General features: G+C 41.0%; 1 protein-coding gene across 3 annotated transcripts; it reads right to left on the reverse strand.

The window, feature by feature from the left end:
- Positions 1 to 5984: 5984 nt before the first annotated feature.
- On the reverse strand, positions 5985 to 20178 carry LOC137609524 (E3 ubiquitin-protein ligase RBBP6-like). Of its 3 annotated transcripts, none has more exons than XM_068336601.1 (17): positions 19616 to 20178; positions 17749 to 17854; positions 16244 to 16292; positions 14062 to 14135; positions 13721 to 13829; positions 13453 to 13592; positions 12800 to 12972; positions 12589 to 12692; positions 12354 to 12500; positions 11885 to 12012; positions 11461 to 11645; positions 11233 to 11269; positions 10819 to 11136; positions 10439 to 10576; positions 8107 to 10125; positions 7886 to 7988; positions 5985 to 7654 (listed from the first exon to the last, which is right to left on the reverse strand). In XM_068336601.1, the coding sequence occupies exons 1-17, from the start codon at positions 19779 to 19781 to the stop codon at positions 6494 to 6496; spliced, it is 5157 nt and encodes a 1718-aa protein (XP_068192702.1). In that variant the 5' UTR covers positions 19782 to 20178; the 3' UTR covers positions 5985 to 6493. The 3 variants fall into 3 exon arrangements, with proteins under 3 accessions (XP_068192702.1, XP_068192701.1, XP_068192703.1); XM_068336600.1 differs by having other exon boundaries at positions 13453 to 13595; XM_068336602.1 differs by lacking the exons at positions 16244 to 16292; positions 19616 to 20178 and having other exon boundaries at positions 13453 to 13595; positions 17749 to 17847.
- Positions 20179 to 20575: the final 397 nt, after the last annotated feature.

Genomic DNA, 20575 nt, shown 5'->3' on the forward strand with positions numbered 1-20575 from the left:
ACAACAAGCAAAAAAAAATCAGCATCGGCATCTGGTGTGACTTTTTACAGAACAAATGCATCATTGTAAACAGTGATGCGGCATCAACAATCATTTACCGTCCTGGTTACATGGCGCCTGAGTGGGTCTTTTGCTCAGAGAGTAAAGAGGTCATGGACCTTGTACCATCTCCACAGTTTGAGGACATTGGTTGATTTTCTACTTTAGGATAGCTTGTAACTGCTACTAGCTACTTTTTTTTATTTTTTATTTTACAAAATCTCCTGGTTGTAGGTTACATGCGGTTACATGTTGTCATGATGCCACCCAACCCTATTCTACACTGTTTAGACAGAACTTGATTCTGTGCTGTTCTCATCTCAGCGCTTCTTTTCTGGAAAGCTGTTTGTTGTTAGTGAGCAGAAATGGTGTTGCTTCCTGACTGTGACTTGTTGCCACTGCTGTGGTTGAATGAGCTTGTTTTGACACACATGATGTGTTTTGTTGGTGAGATGAGCAGCTCGGGTGATAACACAAACTGTGTGTAGAGTTTTGCAAAAGTAGTTTTTGTATCAACAAATGCTCCGATGCTTCCACTGTAATAAAATTAATTATTATAATTATAACTATTATAAATTCATTATTATAAGATGAATAGACTGAGTTTAGCTCCATATGGAGGGTGCTGTGCACATTTTACATATCAGTAAGCACAACGGACAGAGTGAGAAATGACTAGAGATTAGAAATAGAAATCAAGATGGTGGATGGAGGGGGAGGTGAAGGTCAGAGTTTTGTTTCTTAGTTTTTAATCGAGCTCCAGCGACATGAAGAGGGAGTCACGCACACATCCCAATCAGAATCTGTGTTACAACCGAAAAACTAGCTGCAAGATGCATATGAGAAAGCAGTGCAGCTTATTAACATTAGAATGTCACACACACACACACACACACACACACACACACACACACACGCACGCACACACACACACACACACACACACACACACACACACACGCACACACACACACACACACAGACCAGAAAATGGAGGACTTTTCCATGACAAAGAACTCCTACTGAACGTGTGAATACATTCCTGTGGTGGGGAGATGAACCAGGCTGTGGGGCAGGTTTTCTCATGAACACACACACACACACACACACACACACACACACACACACACACACACACACACACACACACACACACACACACACACACACACACACACACACACACACACACACACACACACACACACACACACACTCACTCACACTGTAATGTCATTTTACTGCCATAAAGTCAGAGTTCTACATACTCCTGATTACTGAATTATGAAGGTTTCTAGGTGATAGAAGCCTCTTTTTCAAGCTTGAGTTGTAGCGCCATTCTTCATCAAAGGCAGAAGAACAGTATAGGAAGTTCTCCCACATTTATGCTCACCCCTATGTTCATAAACAGATATGTCTGTCCATCAGTGGTTTGTCCTCGATAAGCACTGGGCTTTCAAAAGATTCAACAATTTACATGGTGATGGTCGGAGTAGAGTGTGAGGATGTGTCCCACAAATTCAAAGCAGCAAAAGTAGAGGTAAGTGAAATCAGCAGTGGTCTGTGAGGCCTTAATGGACATCCATAACATAGTTTTTTTTTTAGCTTTTTTGCCCCACTTTTTTCCTCTTTGTTGTGTCCGTATACATTTGTCATGCTTTGCTTGATTTGTGGCCACACAGCTGTCAGCCATGTTAGGAGAGATTACTCCTTTCTTTCTCCTTGTCTTTATCTTTAAGCACTAATGTAGAGCATGAATGGACACACACACACACACACACACACACACACACACACACACACACACACACACACACACACACACACAGACAGACACACAACTCAGTTCCTTTCTTCCCTCTCATCTCCATATCAATGGTTGCTGAACAATCGACTAAATGGTTCACACAAATAGTCAGACACACACACACACACACACACACACACACACACACACAATTTATTTTTCCCCTCATTTTTCTTTTCACTACTTACTCAGCCTGAATTTTTCTTTTTCGCGTCTCACACATGATGACACGACAGAAAAGCAATCATACACGTTAAGGTGTACACTAACACTAACCACAATCAATAAACAATAAGAGCACCTCTAATAATAATCAGTTAGCTTATATAACTGTATATCACTTCAAAAAAATCCAGAAGAAGCACACAAAATAGGTTAGCTAAGAACTTGTGCTTACTTGGGGAACACTACACTAAACCTTCTGTGAGTACGGAGGCATTGTTTTCTATTCTCTTAGAAGATAATGAGGATAACATCAAATTTATATATGAGTTATGGCTCAAAGAGAGAGGCTAAATAAAACTATTTTCAGGTATAGAGGACAGAAAAAAATTTCAACAATTAAAAATTCCAATATATAGTATAGACATATTTATATTTAGTGTGTGTGTGTTTATTTTTGATGAAAAGCTCACCAGTCTCCATGATTCCCACAACCGCATCGTTTGCCTATACTCTGCAGAATTAGCTGTTACCATGGAAACGCTAATGAAAAAGAAAGCGGCACACGCACTTTATCGTGAGTACAGAGGAATGTAGACACACACACACACACACACACACACACACACACACACACACACACACACACACACACACACACACACACACACACATACACACTCACAAGTAGAACTTGTGCTTCGTCATTTGCACTGTGCATCACTGTGGTCACTGATTTTCACAGTCACAACCATAAATAAGGTGTCTAGACAGGGCAAACATTACTCTGCCCTCTGCTTTTTTTTAGAGATTTTAACAGACAAATTGACAAAGAGAGCGACAGAGAGCTTCTGATCTGTATCCCCCCTGAAGACAAAGCCAAGAAACTCTTAATCAAGGCTCTATTTTTCCTCCTTTTGTTGATCACATAATCTTTTTGCCTTTCCTCCAATTCTATCCATTCAGTTCGTCTCTATAAATTTTTCTCAGCTAAAATCAAATACAATTAATTAAATTGAAAGGCACTTAAGACTCGGTCGAGGCAACTCACTTTGGCATACCAGCAAGCCCACTTTTGTAAAAATTCAGCGTCGGAACATGAAAATAAATTGCCTTTTTTTATTATCATCAACTGATTAAATCTGTTATGTTAAAAGGTTGAAAATCAAACCTAAATATAATCTGATGTTGAATTTTGTAACAACATTAGCAGGACCCTTTTGTCGGCCTGCTGCCTGCACTGCGTTAGTTCATTGTTTGTATGCAGGATAATTTTCTGATCTCAGATCATATGAATGTAGTGCTGCAGCCGTGAACCCAGCAGCAAAGACAGGAAATAGTTTTGTCTTGAAAATAAGTTACACTGAAGTAACAGCACGCATAACAGGAATGAACTGACCTGTATAGTGAATCTGAACAAGGTCAAAGTCCCTGCAAGATGGTTAGAGGGGAGGAGAGGAGAGGACAAGCTGTCACCCACACACGCACGCACGCACGCACGCACGCACGCACGCACACACACACACACACACACACACACACACACACACACACACATTGTCATGACACATTACAAATTCTAAAAGCCACACAAGATTAACCAGTAATTTGCATACACAACTTCACATCACCCCCCCCCACCAAGACCCCAACACACCCACACCTTCCCTCACTGCCAGACTCACATCTGCCACCAATAGACATCTTTGTTTCAAACAAAGTTTTTTCTTTGTACGTCATCAAACAGAGAGAATATCAAACCAAAAAAAGTATAGGAACGTTTCCAATGCAAACTGTGTGTAGCAATAAATTCACCTTCACACTGTGTACATCGGATTTGCTTGGTAGTATAGTTCAACCTGGCTGAATCATAAAATATCATTTCATCTGTGAATACAATTTTTTCCTGTTGGAGCCCGAGTTGCGAAAACTCTCCACTAGAGGGCATAAAAACTGAAACCTGGTACTAGTGCCTTCATGTTGGTGACCTTACACGCACCGCCATAGTTCCTGGAACAATTGCACAATAGTTTTGCTTTGTGATGGGTTCCACTTGTGGTCATTTTTATATTTTTATATTCTTGCAGCTGATCGTTTGTGTTTTTCCTTACAAACAAACTGACAAATAATATCAAATCATGTCTAGCAAGGCTTAGTTATTCCAAGGGGACGAGGAGCCGTTGGCCCTTCTTATTATTCAGAATGTGAATGTATCACAATGTTAGCAGGTGACAGCAGGCCCAAAAAAGTCATTACACACACACACACACACACACACACACACACACACACACACACACACACACACACACACACACACACACACACACACACACACACACACACACACACACACACACACACACACACACACACACACAACACAGCAGAAGGGATGCTGCTCTTGACTGCTACTGGGTCCAATTGCCTGTCTCTCTATCTGTCTGTGGATCTGCATCTCAGCCGTCTGTATCTGTCTATCTGCTTGGATTTGTCTGTGTCCTTTTTAAAAAAAAATCTTTGTGTGAATTCTCATATTTTCTCCATTTTTGTCTTCTGTCAGCTAATCAGTTTCCAGCGTTCCTCCTCTTTAAACAGCAAAAGAATCACACAAATTACCCAGCAAAAAAAGAGATTTACGATGCTGGGAGTCCATAAAGTTAAGTGGTCACCTTGGAGGATGCACAGCAGTGAACAAGCCTGAAAACACAGAGATGCTCCATCGTGTAGGGCTCACCTCTCTAGGGTTTGGACACAAGCCAAGTTGGGCATTCACCCCCCCCCCCCCAGATTTCCTCAATTCAATCCTAGAATGCCCTTGCACAATGTGGAGTGATTGCAATCAAGACAGCAAACAGACAGGACACAAAGGTTTGGATCTCTGCCATGTATTCCTTACAGCGAGTTAATGACGCGAGAAAGGCTTGGCTTCACTTCAAGTGTCACCAATCACACACACACAACCAGCACATACAGCAGACATACTGAGCACATCGTCCAGTTATTTCAATAAGTTCCCACTTCCTGCACAACCCCCCCCCCCCACCATACTGTCTGAAAACAGGACCTATTTGTGCTTACCTGGCATACAGGTGAGACAGACCAGCAGCGCGGTTTGCATCAGTGTCTGGATGGGAAACTAACAGCTGGGCATGCAAGGAGGCAACAAAGGGAATGGAGAAATGACAGCAAGATGAGGAGTGAAGACGAGGACAAGCAGAGACTTTGAGGTTCAAAATGACTCCTGATGTCATGCCAAAAATTATTTCTATATATATATATATATTTTTTTTTTTACAGAACCCCACCTGTTATTTTATGTCTTCAACATGAATCCCTAGATTTGCAGTAATGACAATGTAGTAACCTGGTGATTCTAAACTATTTAACTCCAGATGAACCAAAGGGACACATCTCTGCTCTTTGCAGATGGTTTGTCATTGGTTCTGCCCAGTTCATAACCTCCAGTCTGCCTTTGGAGCCGTGTGAAGCAGGCTACATGCTACAGCTGGACGGAAGCATCTTATGTCCCAGGCCTCCCTGAAATTTTCTAAATTTAAAGAGATTTATACCATTAAAGCTTTCTCCTGCTCTGGCGATGTCAGCAATGCAATAAAAACCATAAAAGGTAAAACCGAACATTCCCCAAAGGTGCAATTTCATGAAAAACATCTTGCAGACCAAAATGATTTAACCCAGTAAAGCCCCAGGTCAGGTGACCTATATGTAGCTTTAATCATGTCTCAGGACAGTGTTGTGAAGTCAAATGTTACTTGAATTAAACTGAGCTAAAATTCAAGTGAATTTGTGCGCATCAGAACTAAGGTGCTAACATTAATACAAAAGGGCTACTGCTAGAACTTGTATTTTTGTTGTGGAGTAAAACACCTTTGCACAAACTTCTTTACATGACTCAGTCATTGTTAGTGGATACATATTTCTTTTACAAATGAATAAAGTCACAAAAGTCGTCCCACACAGAAAACACCGTTTTTTATTTCCATCAGAAACTAAACTTTCATCTAACAGACCGTTACCCTCTAGCTTTTAGTGGTAGCTTTGCAAATCAAATATTTACAAAATCCATAATTTAAAAATGGAAACAAAACACAAAAGACTCAAATGATAATAATTCACAGTATGTGGTTTAAATTAATCTCACACTCTTTCCAATCATCCTCTGAGCACTCCCATGTGCTCTGGACATAGGCAAATTAAATAACGTCCATCTTGAAAGCTGTGATTGTCTACATAAAGCAGTCAGCAGCAGTCCTGATCTAGTTGTGAGCATTGGCAAGTTCCTTGACTGAAGTGATGTCATAGGTTACATTATTTTTCCTTCACATTATTTATCCAGCAATAATATTAGCTTTTTGATGGATTTCAGTTTAATGCACATTGGAAACAAGGCGATACAGAAAGTATCCATAGTGGGAAATTCAAGAAATCACTCCAGGAACTTTTTGGACCTAAAAAAGAAAAACTTTATTCAAGTATGTCATCTTCCTCCTCTTTCCTCTTGTCATCCACCTCTCTCCTGCTCCAGTCTACACCTCCATCACTATTTTTCTTTGACATCTTATGTTTCTTCTGCTCCCCTCCCTCTGGTAGCTCTGGGACGGCGTGTCTTTTCTTCTTCTTTGGTTTAGTCTTCCCCTCTTTTCTGCTGTTGTCGCTGCTGCTCTCTGAGCTTGATGATGAATCAGTGCTCTTACTACTGCTGCTGCTGCTGCTGCTGCTGCTGCTGCTGGACCTCTCCCCTTCCTCCAGCTCTCTCCATACTTCCAGCTCTGTCTGTGCATCTTGTCTATCACCCTCACCCTTCTCACATTTGTCCATCATTACTTCATCCACTTGCTTTTGGTTCCATTCCTTTAACTTATTCACTTTTTTACAGTCCTGCATTAATACCTGACCAGGTCTACTCATTATGGGCTTACTGAATTTCCACCCTCCGGAAAACCCGGAGAAAAGGTCTCCCTCCCTAACTTTGCTTTGGGAGAAGGAAGGTGACGAGTGACGTGTCCATGGGAATCTGTGCTGGTGTGGACAGTTACCTGGTGAGTCTTGGGGACACTGGTAGCAGTGGGAATGATGTTTGTTTTTAATTTCCTGTTCTTGGAACATATCTCTATGTGCTTGTTGTTCATTTTGATCAGGCCATTCTCTTACTGTGCTGCTTTCCCAGTCACTGCAACAAGACTCTTTCCCACCAGGACTGCAGGAACTCTTGTTGCTACCCAGGTCGTCCCATAGCTGCCTGTCTGTCCTCTCCATGTCACGTGAGTTCACATAAAGATAGGGAAGACAGGTGTACTTCCCTTCTCTCCTGCCTTCCTCTTCCTTTCCTGTTCTCTCTTTTGTTGTTTTGCTCTCTCTCCATCTTTCCCCCAGTCTCTCATTCTCCTGTTTCTCTTTGTCTGTCTGTCTCTCCATCTCTATCATTCTCTCCCCCTCACCAGCTCTGTCTTTGCCACTTCTGTGAGAACTGACACTATCGGTCTCTTTCTCCCTGTTTTCTTGTTGTATATTCACAGTTTCCACCTCTGCAGTCACAGACATTGGTAATGATGGTACACATGCTGTTGGAGCATCCGTTTGCACTCCGAAATCTACTTCATCCATCTCTTCCTTGGAATGAGGGACCTAACAGTTAATAAAAACATTTAGTCAGTTCATGCATTCAGGAGTGCTGTATTTATCTATATAATCTTTAGACTGTGACCGTTTAAAACAGAGAAAACTATCTTGCAGTTCAACTAGATTAAAATGAACCCTAAACATTCACCGGTTGTTGAGTAATTTTGGAGACTTCATTCAAGTCTCGTTGAACCATTAGTGTTAAAATGCATAACCCTAACCCTCAGGTAGACACACCTTCATGAGCACAAGCTGATCCTTTGTGCTAGCTGCTCGGTCCAAGCTGAACTCTGTCAAGGTTTTCACCATCGTCTTCCTCTCCTGATGATCCTCATGGCCGCTGCATTGAACATAAAATACATCTGTAAACCACACTGGAGGTCTAGTTCCATGTTTGCAGTAGATCAACAAGCTGACAATATCTTTTCCCTCTACTCATTATCTTTTCTTTCTCTGACCTCTCATCAACCTCCGTGGTTTTGGGTCTGTCATGCTGGCTCTCATTTCTCTTCCTGCTTGACTTAGACCTCATGTCTTCCTCTTCCTCACTTCTCCACTTTAACCCCTCCATGGATCCCATCTTTGCATTTAACTCCCATGGTGAGACTCTGTTTTGTTGTCCGTGTTCCTTTTCCTTATCTTCAAGTAACTCCCCACTTCCTTGGCTTCCACGGTCGTTCCTCGGTCGTCCCCCTTCCCCCTGTCTTCCCTTTATGCTCTCATCAGATGGCTTCTCCTCACCACATTCCTCCCACAATTCATTTCTCTCCGTCTTCTGCTTATCAGCTGTTTCGACAGCAAAACTCCATGAAGCGACGGCCTTCTCTTCTCCGTCCTCGTTCGTCTGTCCCACATTATCTCTGAAGGTAGCTTTTTTCCATACAGGTGACACTCTTTCATTCTCCTCCCCTCCATTACTTCTCTTTTTTATTTCTTCCTTTGTTTTTCCGGTGATGCTCTCGACAGAACTGCATGTTTTTTCTGTTTTCTCTTCCTTCATCTTTCCATCTATGATGATATTGATGTTTATCCTCTTCTGTGGCTTCACCTTTACCTCTCCCTCCCAAATATCTCTTGCCAACAGAGGCCCTGTTTTAGTTTCCTTTTTTCTCTCTACTTTGGACTTCTTGGTCTGAAATGGATTTAGTGAATCACTCTTGCAGATTTTGGGAACTTCTGCAATATCTGTTTGCAGGAATTTGTAGTTTTCGGCCTTGACAGAGCTTCTCTCCACGTCCTCTGCTTTTCTTTTTCGTTTCTCAGAAGCCTTGCTGCCTCCAGAGATTCTGTATCTGCCCATCTCTACCCTTCCTTCCCCTTTGCTAGACTTATCTTTGTGCTGTCTCTCCTCATACTGTCTAGAATCTGAATATTTGCCTTTTCTCCATCCTTTTTCTATTTCCAAATTCCTTTCATCTCTGCCGTATATTTCAGAATCTTTATCTGAGTGTTTATCTGGTTTCACGATTAACTGAGTTGATTCGAAGACGTCAGCGGCAGCAGCTACGTCCTGAGATGCGTCAACATCCTTGCAAATGCTTGCTCCAGTGCTGTTTGTTCTCTTGTCCTTTCTGAATCCACCTGTTGTTGAGTCTGCAGCACAAGGGGGTGACGATTCCTTTTCTACGTCTTTCTCGTATTTCCTCACTCTTTTTTGATCACATTTAAAGGTTTTGAGGTTCTTAGAAGTTGTTGCGATTAGCTGCTTACCAAGCTTTCTTCTTTCCTCTGGTGAGGGGAGCATGACTTTCAGGTGGCTTTCCTTCTCAGCACACCTCCGCTGATATGTCCTCAGCTGATCTTTGTCTCTGGACGCAGCTGAGCACCTGTCCCTGGACGATTGAGATGGAGAGCAGTGTCTGTCTCTGGATGATGGCGTAGAGCGTCTTTCATCAGAAGGTTGTGATGGAGGGGAGCGGCTATCACTGGATGACTGTGATGGAGGAGAGCGGTCAATCCAGTCAGTGCCTTTACTTTGGAGGGGGTTGTGAGATTCAGAGTTGGTGTGAGAGTGAGTTCTGCTTCCTTCCTCTTTTTCCAACCACTGAGGAAACGGAGAAGACGGAGGCAGCTGATTGAAATGGCTGAGATAGCTGTTGTAATATTTTTCACACCAGTCTTTGTACTCCTGTTTCCATTGCAGGTATTGTTCTTCTTCGATCTTCGATCTAGTTTTATTTGCATGCCGAGCGTTAGGGTAACTGGGTGAACTTGTCCTTGAGCTCCCGGCTGACCTTTGGGAGCTTTCCCCTCGCCTTCTGGAGCTGTGCCTGCTGGAAGTGGATTTCTTACTGTGATGCCGACTGTGACTGCTAGTTTTGCAGTGATCTGATGATGCCTTGGACCTGGAATGACGGCCCATACGAGGTGACGACGAAGAGGACGGTGTTGGAGAGCGTTTATAACCATACTTGTAGGAGTGGGAGGAATGAGACCGGGAATGGAGGTCTCTGTGGCCGGAGTCAGGTGAGTGGGGCCTTGAAAAGATGAGAAAATAATTAAGTCAATTGTTCAACGGTAAAATGTCCTACTCATTATGCATTATAAAGCATCTGCATGAATGTAGCTTTGCTGTCTCCATATAAAAAAAAAAAAACGAAAGTCTGATATTTTGATACCAGTGTCAGCCTCAAAAATTAAGTACAGATTGATGTATGAGATGTGCTTCGATGTTGGCTATAATAGGCTCATAAGTCAACAATAAACCTAAAATTTTCCAAGGATCATTTAATGTAAATAAACTAAATTTACAGAACAAAACAATGAAACTTTGAAATAAGAGGAAACTACCTTGATCTGCTTTTGGAGCATGAGCGGGATCTGGACCGGCTTGAAGAGCGAGAGTAAGAACGAGACGACCTGGACTTGGAGGATTTTGATTTTGAACTAGACGAGGAGCGCCTGTATGTCTGTTGTCTCTGAGGAGACCTAGATGACGACGGACGAGGACAGCAAGTGATATGACCCCAATAGTTCATATTATTACAAGCACAATATCCTTATTGTTTAACGCCCTTGTAGCTGTTACAAAATCTCATTAGAAAATAGAATAGTCAAGAGGATTAAACAAGCAAATAAATTATTGCAAAAGTCAATTTCTACAAATTCAAACATCTTGTAATGGAGAAAAGTGCTTTGAAAAAAATCTAACCAGCTGAATGTCTCATTACCTTTCACTTGTCTTTCTCTGATGCATGCACCACTCATTGGTAAGATGGGTGGGGATGGAGGAGACAGCAGTGGAGGAACACACGGGGGGCATCTGGGCACCCTGGGGGGGTTGAAGTGTCCAGACAGGAGCAGCAGGTTGGTATCCGGGGTTGAAACAGTTGACAGGTTGCTGAGCAGAGAGGAATGTGTGGAAATGGGGGGAGAGGAAGAAGGGTGGGGGAACTGCTGGATAGGAAGAGACAGAGGCGAAGGGAGGAAACTGCTGGATGTTTGATTTACTCCATCCTCCAGTGGAACAGCTTGAGGAGGACACGGAGCTGGGGGGCAGAGGAAACACCTTTAAACTGAATACAGAAAACATAAAACTGCTGCTGCTAATAATAATAATTAACATGCAGACACTTTTCACTGACCTTTCCCAGCAGGTTGATGGCTGCCCTGGGTCTTGACCTTAGGGTTCAGAGAAAATAGTGCCAATTTTCAAATTCATCCAAAAATATAGAGGTTTTTTTTTTTTTAACCTAAATGAGGGAATTTTTTCCCAGGGGTTTGTAAATACAAACATCCAATCTTTTGAAATGGTTATTTGAGATGAGTTTCAGTGTAGAAAACGTATGAACGCAGCCCTTGTTACTACTTACCCATAGCGGACTGTTGTGGATTAATACCATCTCTTTGGGACTGGTCCATCACAGCAGATTCAACTTGTATTTTTGCCCTCACCAGTGGTATGAGCGGTGACACGGCAGCAGCGGGGTCTTTGTTAGAAACCAGTACAGAAAGTGCAGCAGGTGCAGAGTCATCATGTGTCTTCTTTACAGCCTGTCTGAGCAAACAGCAGATGGATTACAGGACAACATCAGTATGTTTGAACGTTCTTCACTAATTCACCAGAGATTGGATCAAATGTACGACGGAAAGACTCCGAGATGATCTGCTTTATTAGAAATAAAAAACACTCTAAACATTAACAATTTCATTAAAAAAAACAACCTAATTCATGATTTATGTTTTCAACCAGCAGCAGTATCACCAGTACATCCCTGAATACATCAGAGAATTTACTTGAGGGATGTCTCCAGGCGCCTGTGAACACTCTGGAGGGATGCGTTCTGGTTGATGGCAGTAGGGGCGGGGCCTGTTGCTATGTGAGCGGACTCACACACCTGGGGGGATGGTGGTGTGTCTGCAGCCTGCAAGGATGAAAGCATTGAGGTGATGGAGTGTAACAGAACAAGAAGATCAAGAAGAACAAAATAACACTGATTATTTCATAGGAGGAAACTTCAAGTTGAAAGATAGTAAAGAATGACAAATATCTAACTTTTCTTTCCACAAACATCTATATTACAAATAATATAAATGTAAATATCTAATTGTAAATGTTCATGCACGCTTGTAGGTTTAGATATATTGTGGTATCAGAAAAGGACTATCACCTTGATACCTGAAAACGGACTCAAAAGAAAAGTTGTTATTCATTTCTCTTCAGTCATTTGAACTACATTTACTTACAACACATTATGTGGCTCACCTGCAGTCTAGGGGTCGACTGGTGAGACCTCTGAAGGTGGTTCTGTGTGGTGGGAGGCATCAGGGTTGGATTCTGGGACTGGAACACACCACACTGTCCTTGCTGTGTCTCAGCTTGGCCTTGCTCATTCTCAAAATTGTTCACAGCCTGCATCGGTAAAACAAATCCTGCATTTTATTCCAATGCCCTTCACCTGTAATATCATCTCAGACTTTACACTCAATCATGAATTCACCTGTCGGAGAAACTTATTTGCGACCAGGCTGTCAGGAGAGACGTTGGATTTTTTACAAGATGGGCAGACGTGCTCCTCTGAATCCAACAAGGCGTTTCGAATACCTGAGCAAGAGATTTTAATTCCATATTCCACATTTAGTGACTTCATTCTATCAACAAAAGACTGCTTCCTTCACTTCTAATGTGAATGCTGTCCATCAGCTACTCACAGTCATCACAGTAGCTGCCTCCACAGCAGGGTATGACCACAGCGTCACTCAGCAGGTCACGACAGATTAGACAGAGGAGCTCCTCGGGGACACAGACCTCCTTATCTACTGGCTTGGGTTGCTCTTTAGAAAGGAACGGGGGCTCCTCCTTCTTGCCAATGGCGTATGCCTTACTACAGACAGACAATCAATCACATGCTGCTCATTCAAAGGTAAATGTGGCATCCTTAATATTTTTTGACAAGTACCATCACATCGGAGGTAATAAAGGTGGAAAGCTCAGAAAAATATTCCACCGGCTCGATAGATTCAAACATCCGAGATCACCAGATCGGGTTTATTATTTCAAATCCAGATCACAGGCTGATGTATTGTAGACCTTATGTGGAGGTCATTCAGTATCCAGTCTTTATGCTACAAAAGGCTAACAGACTCATGGTTTATCTTGGTCTCTTGTATCCCATCTTCTCATTTATTTCTGTGTGTAAAGTTGACACACACATATACACACACACACATATACACACACACACACACACACACACACACACACACACACACACACACACACACACACACACACACACACACACTTCCTAAATTGTTCAGCCACTCTTAAAACAAAAGGTCACAACACTGAAGTTTTGTCTCACGCGTGCATTGCAGGAATAGCATAATGTCCACAGTTGGTCAACATGGCCCCCTTTACGTTAGGATCATCCACTTCCACCATGAAAGAACGGGGGATGCCTGTACTTTTCTTTAATCTCAGACGTGTCTCTAAACTTTTATCCTGCTGTCAAAAACAAATGCAGAATTTAAAACAAGGCTAATGGTTAACACTTACAGCACAGTACATAAAACAAATGTTAAATAAGACAGAAAATAATGAAATAATTTAATTGATTAAATTTGCATCACATCTGTCCTTGCTCCGCTGGTGGGACAGTTCCTGATGTGGTGCCCAGTATCTCCACAGCGATAACAGGTGTAGTTGGCTGGAAGGGCAGCAACAAAATTCTTGGGTTGACTAAGGACAGAAAGACACAAATGATAAGATGGTTATAGAAAAGCAGGGAGATTTAAAGTGAATGAAAGAATGAAGAAGTTACACAATACTGGGGGAGGAAGACAACACATTGAGCAAAGTAACGAAAGCCAAGAGTGATAACATTGACGTATCTGAACATGGAGAAACAGAAATAGAGGTAAGGTGGTACGGAGGCAGAAATGGGAATGAAAGCGATGCAGAAGTGACTCACTTAATGGAAGCCTGAGCAACCACCATGTTTATCTTCTCCTCCTCAGATACGTCCGCCTCAGCCAGGTTGGCCATCTGTGTGTACACACAGAATCAGTCCAACTCAGGAGGAATGTATGCAGGTTTGACAATCAGCATGTGAGAATAAGACTCCTGGAAGAACTCTGGTCATCCATCAGCTAGTAGTAACCCTAAAATCACTTCCACTGATGATGAGACTCAGCTTTACAATTCAGGAGAAGAACGAGGTTGAAATTTTTGGTTTTGATCATATATATATCATATATGTCAACTATAGAATGGTCATGAAAATGATTCCAGCCTTTAATGACACCCTCAGGATGAACAGTGATCTCTATAGCCATTCAACACCATCATCCACTCAATCTTAAACAATCTTCATCTAATACTTTGGTTTATGGTTAAATATCAATGACATTTAAGATATTTTACAGTCTGTAGTGTTACAATTTACTATTCCACTGTAATGAACTTTCCATTTGCTCTATAAATACAAACATTGTGCATCACCAGATGCAGAATATTCTTACTCTTACGATGTCATCATTTTTGTGAAAGCTTTGTAGTTACTATCCATGAAGTTAGAATAAAAATTCTTACAGCTGCTTCTATTCTACTATTGTAAAGAAACATTAAAAAATATTCTGTAATCAAGATGAGGATCCAAATCAACACCAAAATTGTAAAATCAAATTGTTCATCGGGTCAATCAGCAGGATTACCTTTTGAGTAATCCTGCTGATAGGACAAACCATACATGCTTGTCAGAGTGGCATTAATAAATGCCAAATGTTCACATATTTAACTTCAAACTTATGATATTAAGTTAAATAAATTGTCACTCGTTCAATTTAAATGAAAATATGTGGGAGCAAATAGCTCAATCAGAAATCATTTCTGTCTCTATAGAAGCCCAGATCAATCTGAGGAAACCATCAAAAAGGCATTATGAGAAACGTAGTTGTTTCTTTGGAGCAGACTCTGACTCTCAGCTTCTACTGCAGGTAAGTCAAAGCTCAACACTCTTTAAAAGACTCATTTTTTAAGAGCACTCACTCTGTCTTTCCAGGCGAACCCTATAGATCTGAAAAATCCAATGATACTCACGTCTCCTAAATGTGTTATCTGTGAGGACATATCGACAGCGGTAACACTCCAATGTGTTTCTTTCCAGTCAAGTTGAACACATAATCAATACATAAGACAGCTTCGTACAAACAACTTTATTGGCAGAAAAACAAAAAAAAAAAAAATTCTTTAGTTGTTGTCTGCCAGACTCAAAGATCTAGGGAGAAATCAGGTCAGGCCAATGAACACTAATTCACACTGCAGCAAAAAAAAAAAAAAGCATCAGTCTGTTTCTGAAGGCCTTTTGTTCCTACATGAAAGCTACACCATAATAACTCCCGCATGAAGACCCAATCAAGGCTCTGTTGACATAAATTAATTTCTTGAAATAAAATCTAACATGTATTTGGTGCTGATGAAAATCCTCCTTACATGTTTTCACTTTAAAGCCCCCGAGGTTTAGATCCGATGCTACATTACTGATTTTGACACTTTACCCTTTTAAGGATAAAACAATCTTTAATTCCACTTTAATTCCAGAGAATGAATAAGATCCAATTTTCTAAACAAATAATTTAAAAATGGTTTGGCTACAGCTGATGGAAAAGACCCAAATGGTCAATGACTGGCAGCAGCTCCAGCCTTATGCAGCAGCAGTTGGGTTTATCAGCTGTGAAAGGCAGTCCTGCATGAAAACGTATGACCCACCTAGCAGCTCCCACCTCCCACAAATTAATACTGAATGACCTGAAAGAATAAGCAGACCAGTGACACAGCTTGTTAAATCAACAGCTGAGTCTTTATTGGAGGGAATTGGAGATTTTTACCATTACAATGCAGCACAAAACGCTGGGTCAACTGTGAACTTTCTTCCTTCTACAGGTGGGAAAACTTTATCTAGGTCCAACAGCTGTGAATTAAATACTGACAAACACTTCCTCTTCCAGACAGTAACTCACAGCTCAGAGGCATTCAGAGTCACTTGTTAAAACCAATTACTCAGCGTCAGCTAACGTTCAGGGACAAAATAACAACAGTGTGTTTAGTGAAGCTGCAGCAGGAGAGCTGCAGGGGGATGTGGTTTGGTTACGTACTGCTTTGATGGCTCCAAAGGCGTGGTGAAGATGCTCATCCGATCGCTCGCTGGAACATGAAAATGAAATCATTTTTTAGCCCAGACGATTCAACACTCTGGAAACACAGATGGGGGCTGAAACGGTTTTACACCAACGACAGAGAGTTTATTTAGGGAGTTTATAAGAGCAGACGGCAGAATGACCTCCAACTTCATCACTGGCCATCCACAACATAAAACTGCACTGTAAACCTCGCTCTACAGGCTATACTCTAGTCCAGTGGTTCTTAATCTTGTTGGAGGTGCCGAACCCTGCCGGTTTCATATGCTCACTCACCGAACCCTTGTGTGGTAAAAAAATAAATAAGAAATTTCAAATTCAAGACATGTATATGTTTTACTGGTGTATTTAATGAATTGTGCATTAATGTCATCTTTTTCAAAGAACAAAACCAAGACAGTGCATTAACTCACATGAAATGACCTACCTGCAGATCAGTGTAACTTCTGCTGTTGTTATTGAGAGACCAGTTCAAATATGCGTGGCTTCACCTTAGTAAGTGCCACTCTGATGTCATTTTTACAGCAAAGTCTGTTTGTGTTGTTTCCACGCAGCTTAAGGAAGTGTTCCTTTATTTTTGCCAGTGACACAGTATTAAACAAGACTAGAGTTGCTCAACTTGACATTGCAAATCATGCAGAACACTGACTCCCATCACTTTCCATTATACAGTACATGTAAATTCACGTTGCACATATTCGTCCAACCATGTGTTTTGTCTTGACCCCCATCTCCGCCAAACTCCTAGGGTTGATCGAACCCAGGTTAAGAACCATGTGTCTAGTCTGTAAGATTTCCTACATTACCCAGAATGCCTCATCAGTAGATTTGAACTGAACACAACAAAGAGCACAGTGCTTTATCTATGCAAGTGTGCTGGACAACGTGCCTTTTGTTTTTCTATGACAGGGCCGTTACACCATTTCACTCTCATTCCTCCCCACCGGTGTACTTGGTGCTGACGGGGTAATCACATGACTTCTAGTCTGTTCCAGTGGAGTCTCTCCCCTCTCCAATGCATGAAACCAACACCACCGCACACACTTCTGACTAATGTCTGGTAAAGTCCTGTGAATACCACCATGGAGTTTCTGTTCTTCTCCCTCCTCTTCCTCAGAGTATATTTTTAGCCTGTAAATGTTGTAGAAACAATCTTAACCAACAGCTGAGAGAATTTGTCACAGGCCCCTGATTGGACACACAATTGTTTGATCATCACTCTGGACTAATATTTAGTACAATCTTTTAAAAGTATCATAATTTGAGTTTTACTTGACATTAAATACCACTTTATATGCATCTGTTTAATACTTAAAATGGCGTTTTGAGGTTGAGTCCTCCAAGAATGACACGCCACCTCTGAAAGCAGACTCAGAGATGGCTCTTGGACTTTAAAACAAATAACCACAAAGGAATTCAATAACACTATGTGCCAAAAGTAAGAAAGAGAATAAAACACTTACATGTTGCGGGTCTTGCTGTTCCAGCTGGATTTGACTCCAATGACAGGGATTCTTTTGACGATGACAGAAGAACCTTTGAGGATAAGACCTTCATCATCTGTGTACTCTGAGGGAGGTAGATGAAGGAAATGAGGGTTTGAAATCTAAGGACACTAAATATATTGTTTTAAATGCAGGTAAATATATTAAAAACACTCTGATGACCAGTAATTGTAAAATTTACCAATATGTGTATGATCTTAGAAAAAGAAAGACTTCAGTTGTGACTTGATGAACTTGACTGCCAATAGTAACTTTTCCCACTACTGACGACTAATCTGTTGATTAATCCTCTGATCCCTGAAATATGTAGTCTATAACATGTAATAAAATAGTGACACATACCAAAATACATAGCGCTTAATATCACTGTAAGATACAAAAATCAGTAAATTCTCACCCAGTAAATTATTAATAATTTATTTGTGTATTTTCTTAAAATGAAAGATGAACAAAATATGCAGTGATCAACTTTATGTCACCTGAATTGCTTCAGCCATCAATTAATCCATCATATTAAAGTTTACAAAACTCAACATGGCAAATACAATGACAAAGTTTATTTATATGAATTTCAAACAAGAAATATAACTCATAGTGTTTCAAAGTAAAATAGAAATGAATGAAAAAAGAATTGATAAATTTAGAGAAGACAACAGATTAAACCATTTGGAATAAAAAGATAAAAACAGAATACAGTAAGACTATTAAAAAAAGAAAACAACTGAATAGGTGAGATAAAAACCAGTGTAAACCCATACATTAGGCTTTCAGCACTTTAAAAATGTTCACAGATGGGCACATGTGTCAATACGGTGTTCCATTTTCCCTTGTGGGTATAATTTTGTCTATCTAAAACCCAACATTACGAGATCAAAAGAGCTTGTGAGGATTTCCAGCTGACAGAAAAACTGCTACCTAGGCCAGAACCAAACCAGTAAGAGCTTTATAAAATAAAACAACTCAAAAATCTATTCTAAAATACCCAAAGAACAGAAGAAACAGCAAAAAATGTGGTAATCCTGACCCTATTAAGGGATATTTCTATTTATCTGATCATATACTGCACTACAGACATTTTTATCTTTGAATTGCATTTAAATGCAGAGTTTAAAATAATACTCAGGAATATTACTTCATACTAAATCCCAGGCTTCAGTTGTCCAACTTTGCCAGAGAGTAAATATCGTCAAAACATTACTGCTCATCCATGTTAACTGTTTTCATCCTGTAATCAGGGAACACAGGGCATGATAAAAAAAAAAATCACCTGATTCAAGTGAAATACACAGATGTTTGTCATCAACATAGCTAATAAGGATTATATCCTGTGGTGACGTCAAAGAACAGAGTGGGATTACAGTATATCCAGAGAAGACAGTCTGGTTACAACTGTAAACATATTTTATGCTACTTAAACAATTAAATTGTAGTTAAAGTTAAAATCGACCAGGAAGCATACTTTCATCACAGATGACTCTTTTATTAACTTCCGTGTCCCTGTGTTGCTCTGACTCAGCTCTAACCTAATGGTCATGATTAGGCTGGCCTCCTAACACCACCTTTGCTATTTTTGTCCCACATGTCATGCCGGGACTTGAACACGAACACTACCGGCAGGGTTTGATCTGACACCATCGGGCCGGTCACCGAAGACCCTGAAGCGCACCTGCAGCGGGGATTTCTCCCCTTCAGACTGTCCTGGACCCCCGTGAAGCTCAAGAGAGGTGACGCAACCCTCTGGCGAGCAGCTGTCAATCCCGGACCACGTGTTTCCTCTCAAAGTTCAGTGAAGACAAACATACAAGTCGATCGATTATTAAATTACCTTCTTTGGTCTGTGCGTTGGTGATCTGCAGATCACAGTCTCCTGCTCGAAGCTTCTCCCTCCCCATGATCTGCCTCTTCAGATCCATCAGCGTGATGCGAGGGTCGTCAAATACCGCCGTGTCAGAACTGAGTTTAGAGGAAAATTTATAATGAACATGAGCCATGTTGTAATTACAAAAAAAAAAAACAACCTCCCGTCACTGTCAGATATTCGACAACTGACACTTTCTTCTAGAATTACAGAAGAGCCACGATGGCTATGGGAGGTACAAAGTTATCTACAAAGTTATCAAGCTAGCTGCCGTTAGCTGCCGGTGTGGCTGCGTGCTGCGCCAGGCTTCCAAGCCGGGGAGCGGTCATTAACTAGTGAGCGAAAAAGAAGCGTTCACATGATGACATGTCCCGGGGTCTCAAGGAACAGCAACGGAGACTCAATTCAAGGCGCACTCAAGTCAATTTGGTGACTAATTTTTCAACTTTAATCCCTTCCAAAGCTGACGTGACAGAAACCACCAGCTGTTTCCGCAAGCTACGGCTCGTCAGCGCAGTGAACGCTCCGTCCGATGCTGCGTTCACGTGATCTGCGCACATTGAAACTCCGAGCCTCACCGCACAGCGTTTAAAAATCGTTACACAGTAGCGAGTGTATTTAGCTTTTATATATTTATTATTACGTATTTTATGTGTTTATATGTCCTCTGATTAAACATGAAGAAAAAAATTAATCAAGCAGAGACATGCAGGAAAAATATTTAGTCTGAATAAATCATGAATGAAGGATATTTTTGCAAAAATTTCAACAATGAAACCATTAAAGACAACACAAAATTTTGAAATATAAAACAATACAATAGAAAAATAAATTCCAGTGAAATTGGATATAAAACGGAACAAAAATATAGACACAAATAAATAAACAGGTAAACTACCGATGCAATTCAGATTAGTCACGATAATT

This window comes from Antennarius striatus, chromosome 16, assembly GCF_040054535.1.
Source record: "Antennarius striatus isolate MH-2024 chromosome 16, ASM4005453v1, whole genome shotgun sequence".
Taxonomy (NCBI): Eukaryota; Metazoa; Chordata; class Actinopteri; order Lophiiformes; family Antennariidae; genus Antennarius; species Antennarius striatus.